Source organism: Magallana gigas, chromosome 3 (genome assembly GCF_963853765.1).
Source record: "Magallana gigas chromosome 3, xbMagGiga1.1, whole genome shotgun sequence".
Classification (NCBI taxonomy): domain Eukaryota; kingdom Metazoa; phylum Mollusca; class Bivalvia; order Ostreida; family Ostreidae; genus Magallana; species Magallana gigas.
Genome location: NC_088855.1, coordinates 12,333,269 through 12,341,152, shown reverse-complemented (window position 1 = coordinate 12,341,152; position 7,884 = coordinate 12,333,269). Strand labels below are relative to the sequence as shown.

At 32.0% G+C, this 7,884-nt stretch overlaps 1 protein-coding gene and 1 long non-coding RNA gene across 2 annotated transcripts; one reads left to right on the top strand and one right to left on the bottom strand.

The window, feature by feature from the left end:
* Nucleotides 1–3,031: 3,031 nt before the first annotated feature.
* On the top strand, nucleotides 3,032–3,718 carry LOC136273300 (putative nuclease HARBI1). The gene is made up of 3 exons (XM_066077708.1): nucleotides 3,032–3,164; nucleotides 3,251–3,374; nucleotides 3,460–3,718. The coding sequence occupies exons 1-3, from the start codon at nucleotides 3,053–3,055 to the stop codon at nucleotides 3,716–3,718; spliced, it is 495 nt and encodes a 164-aa protein (XP_065933780.1). The 5' UTR covers nucleotides 3,032–3,052.
* Nucleotides 3,719–5,220: 1,502 nt separating this feature from the next.
* On the bottom strand, nucleotides 5,221–6,598 carry LOC117682726 (uncharacterized). The gene is made up of 2 exons (XR_010711811.1): nucleotides 6,396–6,598; nucleotides 5,221–5,317 (listed from the first exon to the last, which is right to left on the bottom strand). It is a non-coding gene; the product is annotated as an uncharacterized lncRNA (long non-coding RNA).
* Between the last annotated feature and the right edge of the window lie 1,286 nt (nucleotides 6,599–7,884).

Sequence of the window (7,884 nt, the reverse complement as noted above, 5' to 3'; positions counted from 1 at the left end):
AAAATTTGAGATTTCTCAGAAAATCTTGAGATTGGTATATAGTAACCTCAAATAAAATCTCACGTGAATTCACTCGTCCAAAATGGCCGTCAGACGACGTCTGCAACGTCGACGTCGACGTAATCTTGGCGTTCCAAGGCGGATCCAAGACAGATCTAATCCACTGGAAGGACTCAATGACAATGAAATATTTGAGAGATATCGGTTTTTCCCTGCAACTATATTTTTTATTGTTGACATACTGAAAGACAATCTTCAGTTTACTAGTAGAAGAAACAACCCACTCACTCCCCTCCATCAAGTGTTGGTTTCGTTACGATTTTTAGCAACTGGGTCATTCTACATAACAATTGGCGATACTTTGAGCATATCAAAAAGCACAGCTGGCAGGGCGGTAAGACTGGTGACGGAATTGTTATGTAGAATGACCAGAAGATTCATCCGTCTTCCGTCAAGAGAGGAAATTGTAAACATCAAGGCTGCGTTCCACAAGATTGCCGGTAAGAAAGTTGTCTGCATATCTGACCATGACCTTAAAACTTTACATGCATCTTGAGCCCGACTCTTTTTAACATTTTTGACGAGAAAAAATTGGCCATATTATGTATAAAATAAACACATTCATATTTCATTACACTTCTTTTTATCATATATATCAATACATTGTTTTAATTCATACAACATTTTAAACTATTTAAAACATTGATAAATTGTAATGAAAACAGAAAAGAAGTTTATAGATCATATCGGATATCCTACTGTAAAATAGTGCAGGGGTGGGTCAATAACTTTTTAACCTTCTTCTCTTAAACCATAAACAAATAACGTAGATGACTTTGCTTAAATATGAGAAAAGAAGTTTAATATATATATAGAGAGAGAGAGAGAGAGAGAGAGAGAGTGAGAGAGAGAGAGAGAGCATTTAAAGTTAAGTCAATCTAGAATATATTGTACAAGCTGTATGGCATGTCAAACGTTACAACATAATTATGATCTTTTCCATTTGTATTATATAAATATTTATTTGTAATGTACCATTTTCTATTTGTAATGTATCATTTTCCATTTGTATTCTATAATTTTCCATTTGCATTGTATAAATTTCCATTTGTATTGTATAATTTTCTATTTGTTTTGTATAATTTTCCATTTGTATTCTATAATTGTCCATTTGTATTGAGTAATATTCTATTTGCATTGTACGAGTTTCATAAGTATTCTATAAATTTTTATTTATATTCTCTAATTTTCCATTTGTATTCTATAAGAAGATGGGTTAATAATATTGCGCAACTGCTCATTTGGTTTTGTCGTAAAATACAATTCCAAATTTAACATGCAATTAAATAAATTTGGAATGTTATAATACAAGTTTACAAAAGGGTGATTTTTTACTATATTCACTTTGAAATATTTCAAAAAATAATAAGAAAAAAATGAATACTAAAGCTTTGGTGGTATCGAACCCACAACCTAAAAACCCAAATTCTATAAATTTACCTAACGTCTGGTGCTCTAACCACTGAGCCATATCATTTACAATACAAATAGCAAATGGTACAATACAAATAAATATTTACAAAATACAAATGGAAAATTATAGAATACAAATGGAAAATTATAGAATACAATTTGACATTTATATAATACAAGTGGAAAATTATACAATACAAAAGAAATTCATACAATGCAAATGGAAAATTATAGAATACAAATAAAAAGTTAAACAATGCAATAAATATTTTTGTTATACTTTCATGTTAAATACTGAAATCTGATTGGTTAAGACGCAGTTAATAATATTTACTATTACCCTCAGCGTAGAATTCACGTTATTCCTATATAAAAGCAGTAAAATTTTCTTAAAAATTTTAAAAAAGACATTCAGTATAACAAAATAAATAGTGCCTGTTTGGGAGGATAACAGTTGAAATTGACACCCCTCGAAAACCATTGTCAACCTCCGCTTCGCGTCGGTTGACAATGGTTTTCTCGGGGTGTCAATTTCAACTGTTACCCTCCCAAACAGGCACTATTTATATAATACAATACCAATGGAAATGATTGAGTATTGCAATGTCTGTCATGCCATACAAGCTGTATCATCATGTTAAGGAACCATATTTTTTTAAATGGTTAACAATTTATTCATATAAAACTAAATTGCAGGATTTCCAGGCATTGTGGGGTGCGTTGATGGAACAATGGTCAAAATAAAAGCTCCCCACGTCAATGAAGCAGACTACATTTGTCGCAAAGGATATTATGCCCTTAGCATCCAGGTGTGCATGATTTTCATCATGTGACATGATTTTCCTGTCACTTAAAGTTAAGAGAATGGGTGGTCAACAAAATAACCATCAGTTCATTCTTAATTTTTTACTTAAATGATCTTTTCTACTAAAATGACAAAAATATCATGGTTTTTAAATTTCTGTTAGCCATATTTTTGTGGAAAATGCCGTTAAGAAGCCTTATCTAGAGCAAAAATGAATTATTGTGGTCCTGTACAAAAATTGATTTGCTAAATATTCCTTAGAAGAGAAATATTTCCTTTGACAAAAATTAATGATTTTTTCAAATATTATTTATCATAAAAGTTCAAGTTATATGAAGACTTATCATACTAGCAGGTTTTTGCAGCAAAATAAAATTCTAAAAAATACAGCTCATATTGCTTTAAGTGACAAAAACCCCATATACATGTACTTTAATTACATTTTAAATTTGGACATTTTCCTATTTTCCAATATAGAGCTCTCCTTTAAAAAAAAATTAATACAGTCTGAAATGGCCATGACCACCAAGCACCCTTAATAAGAGTCAAATCATTCTCAAAGATTTTAGATTTCATAGCATTATTGTGCAAATTGTTTTGTTACATGTTCAATTCTGAAATAAAATAAAAGGAAAAAACCATGTCAATTTTGCTTGCAAAAGAATTTTGCACTGAAATAAGTTGTTTCACCCCTGAAAAAGAGACTTCGAATAAGCTTTATATATTGAATTATGATAATATAATAATTAAATTAACATTGTTTATAATTAATAGATGACGTGTGACCCTCGATTCAGAGTAATCGATCTTGTAGCCAAGTGGCCTGGAAGTGTTCATGATTCCAGAATATTTCGCGAGTCCCAACTGTGCAAAATCATGGAAGAAGGTATGTCCATAGCAAATAAAACTATCATTTAGACATTAGTTGTCTCTCCATTCCTTTCTTTTATATAATTGTATATATTATTTTAGGTCAAATTCAAGGAACTCTCTTAGGAGACTCGGGATACGGTTTAAAACCATACTTGATGACTCCGTATATCTCCACTGAAACAGCACCATCTCAAAGATTTAATTCAGCTCATTGCAGAACCAGGCAAGTACGCACACCCATTACCTCTGACAATCTACCAAATACGACACATCATACTTTATTTTCTTTTTTGTCTTTCTGTTTTAAGGGTTACAATTGAACAGACATTTGGTGTTCTGAAGAAAAGGTTTAATGCGCTCCACACGGGTCTTCGAGCCAATCCTGAGAGAGCGTGCAGGATGATTACTGCATGTGTCATCCTGCACAACATTGGCCTAGACAGAGGAAACATTCTTAGAGATGTTCCCCAGATTCCTGCTTCATTGGTGGCCCCTGATTTTGTTATTCCGGAGGACGCTGTTGGAAGAACGGTGCGGGATCACATCAGAGACACCTATTTCTCGTGAAATGTATTCAACGCTTGAATTTCTTCTACAGTTTAGTGTTTTCCAGTCTTAAATTCTCAATTTCAAGCTCCTGGATGTTCATCTTCCTTTTTCTTGATGACTTACTTGTATCTAAAATAAGTTTGATTTATGTTCATGATGTATTGTTAAATGTTCACATTTTCAATGTTCAATATTAAATCATGTCTTAGGGTTTAATCAAATTTATCATCATTTAACCTTATTGATTATCTTTTACTGTAATTCTTATCATCTTGCAATCATTCATGAAAGACATGGTGAACATGTATTTAATAAACATTCATGCTCATGATAGCAAGTGACCTAGTTTTATGGTTTTATATTTACATTTCACATATTTTTTGCATGTAAAGTATGTGGAAAGCTACTGCAGTTAATAACACTGTAACACACACAAGGTACTGAAAGGTTAAAATGATAAGTTTAATTGTGACTGCTGTAAAATGCAACCTCACAAGTGAAAATCAAAGTTCACGCATGTGGCTGCCACAGTGGCCCTTCCATTATTTTGAGCTTACCCTTAAGATTAAACAGAAATTTTGAGGTATAAATCATATTTGCAGACAAGGCAAGAAGTTAAAAAACAACAAGCACATGGGCCACATCGCATTGAAGCATTGTAGTTCTCGAGAAGAAGATTCTTAAACATTTCCATATAATATATTTCTACTTTTAACTTTTAACCCATCTTTGGTCCCCAGTATTAGTCCAGGGGTCACTATTTTAAAACTATCGAACAATCTTAACCACTCTATTTTTGGTACCTAATAGCATTTACTTAGGTATTTTGTAGAACATGTCATATAATTGTGAAGTACCTTTACTTTCCTCACAACGCCCCTTTTCCATTATCTCTTCCTTGGTAATTTCTTCCCTAGTTACTACCTCAGCGACAGGTTCTTTACAATAAATTGAGATAAGATAATAAATCAAGTAATAAACATTGACTATAAATACTGTTTCAATTATCTTTGATCAAGTTATAATGAGACTTATGATTTATAAAGCCTTTCAAGCCCTATTGCATACTGATAGGCTTTATTATTGTTGTTTCTATCATTCAGATTTTCATAACCACAAGAAACAAGAGGCCAATTGGCCTTAACGGTCACCTGAGTAGCATATATGAACATAATTTATACTACTATAGTCTATAGTACATGTATACCAGTATATATCCAAGAATCTTACAAAATGTATCTTTTTTTTTTAGTTTGTTCTTAAAAGAAAAATATCTAAGAAATAAGGTATCATTTTTGGATGCATGACGGGATATTATAAATACAGGTTGGTCACATGATCAAATCCCATAAAGCTTGAAGGGCGCTACTTTGACCTCTTGACCCATAATTGTGCTATGCAGGAATAACAGCAGATTGTGCGAACAGTGTTATATGAATAAGGGGAAACATTTGCAAGTGTAAATATTTGCAAATGTAAACACAAGTACAGTGTATATATACAAATAAAATATATACATACAAGAATAAGTGGTTTGTTGTACATTCCTCTCTGCTTTAAGTTGCTGTATTGTTTGGCAGCCTCTCCACCTGTTCTCAGCACTCCGAACCACTGCTCCTAAAATGTTATATAAATAATCTGAGTATTGCTCATTCTTAACATTATGCTATGGATTTTGATTAAGAATAAGAATTATCTTATTGATACCTATCTTTCTCTCTCTCCTCTTTCTCTCTCACACACACTAACTGTAATTTGAAATGTTTTTACAGTTATCAAATATATTATTTAAAGACTACAACATTAATGTATGACAAAAATTAGTTGCACAGCTTTGAAGATGATAATGTGACTACTGCTTACTCAATGCCAAATTAGCATGATTAGATTTAGGGCAGTATTATTTACTACCAAGCGCAAATTAAGTCAATCTTGAAGATTTCATATATATACAGTGAAGAAAAAAAACTTATCGCTATTTTTATGATGACTGGATTTGCATCTTTGAAGTAAACATCTCACTCCAAACTCGCATCGTAACATTCAGTCGCCTAATTATTCTATAAGAAGTTATTTCCGCGGTCAATAAATAAGTAAACAATCACTTTTGTATAAAACAAGGTATATTATTATAAAACGACTACAAAAGGCCAACACAATCACCAGCAGACCTTCTCGTGGCTTCTCTCGCAAGATCCCGGGAAAAAGAGACGGAATCCCGAGAAAAGGACGCAGAGCCCGATAAAAAAAAAAACGGAAGTTAACCCCCCTCCCAATACACTACATATATTTATCAGTTGAAGCCATATGACACCTTGGGAATTCCCTAAAACAAAACAACAATTGAACTTGGAGAAAAAGATACCCGTTCACCGCCTGGGCAACTTCCCTTCATGCAACATCTTGTCAATCTTCCCTCCCCCAGCACCCTTAAATTTTCCAAATAAAATAAAATATTTTCCCTCAAATAGACCTATTTTTCTTTCCAACTCTGTCCAGTTTTTTTTTTATCTTGTTGTTAGGTATCTAAAGAGACGCTCTCTACACTCATTTCACATTCGCTCGCCATATTTCTTAATGAAATTATTAATATTTACATGCAGACAACTATCAAATGTGACTTCAGTTATAATTTACACATGTAATTTACATAAATAACGCGATAAACAAGAAAATGAAAGTAGAGTAGACTTACCCGATCGACGCCATTTTTCCTGCGAGGCCGCTTGCGGTAACGAAAATAAGCTGAGATTTTTCCGTAAAACTCAACTCTCGTGAGGCGACTCTGAGAAAGTTTGGTGGCACACCGTTTTAGCAGAATCTCACCAGAGTCAGAAATTTAAGATTTGAGGCTGAGATTTGAGCTGAGATTTTTATATGTTGGTGGCCCCGAAGCCAGTAATCATGATTGTAAGATTTCGTTTACATAAATAATTGTTATAGTAGTCTTATTTCACTTTTTGCAGATTCAATTAGAATCCGTATCTTTTTTTCTGTTCTGTAGACTTTGGTAGAGATAAGGTAGTTTAATCTTTCTTTCTATTGTCATTAAAATAAGACAGAGGATGGCTTTTATTGTGAGAGTTGCATGATCGGTTGATATAATTATCTACTTATTACCATGGTGTACTCGTCATAACTCTCCCGTTTTTGGGGTTTATAAAGAATTACCACCGGAATAATGTTGAATTTAGATTATGACATATCTCGTTTTGCTTTGTTTTTCTAAAATTATCAAAATAATATATAAATATTCTTGATAAGTCTAATTATGTTGCATTTACAAAGTTGGTTCTCATTGCTTAGTCTGGATGTACGTAAACAAAAAATACATTTAAATAGAAATCCTTTGATTTGAATACAGGAGTTGTCTTTTATAGCAAGGCAAAATACGACAGGATGCAATGTTGCTTGATTTCTAGTATTTATGTCAGGAATCACTATGAATGTAAACGTTATCATTATGCATACATAACTAATATATAAAGTGATTCCGAATCTGAATCACATGTTGCTAAGATGTTAATAAATGTCGCCTACAATTTTGTGTTGTAACTAGTTTTTGTATTGATTGCATTTATGATGAGTAAAATGTGTTGCATGTACTGATCTGCATATGTTCACAGTTACTGTTCCAATTTTAATATTTGAAAAATTGAAAATAATAATTATGTCTGAAATATTATTTGATTGTTTAAAAATTAATGTAAAGAATCAAAACATCTTTCATATATCCAAACTTTTATACCAATTTACATAGGCCATCAACCGGAAGTGCCTATATTGCTGTGTTGAGGTAGACATATCATCCAGTAGGGCATTGGACCACTAACCTATTTTTCAGGGAAGGTTGTTGTATCTTTAAATTTAAATGGACAAGACAAAATTATGTAATTTAAGTAAAAATCCCGATTGTATCAAGCTTCATATTTTTGTAGACGAAATAAATGATTAACTTTATCTTATAATGATATACAAACGAAATTCAGAAGAAGCGAGTTAAAATTAATTTTGTGATGAAACTGAGACAGATTTGAAACAATTTTTTATATCCAGTTTTAAGAAAATTTGCAAACTACGATATAATCTTCATTATTTATTTGAACTTTTAAAGTTAAAACTTGTTCTGATTGCTAATTTAAGAGATTCAATAGATTGGGTTTTGGTGGATAAATCTAAATTAG

What these genes read in the sequence shown, in the direction of transcription:
- LOC136273300 (XM_066077708.1), top strand. Translation starts at nt 3,053, where the DNA reads ATGACGTGTGACCCTCGATTCAGAGTAATCGATCTTGTAGCCAAGTGG. An exon ending in GTGCAAAATCATGGAAGAAG is followed by an intron (nt 3,165 to 3,250) that starts GTATGTCCATAG and finishes ATATTATTTTAG; the next exon opens with GTCAAATTCAAGGAACTCTC. An exon ending in TCAGCTCATTGCAGAACCAG is followed by an intron (nt 3,375 to 3,459) that starts GCAAGTACGCAC and finishes TTCTGTTTTAAG; the next exon opens with GGTTACAATTGAACAGACAT.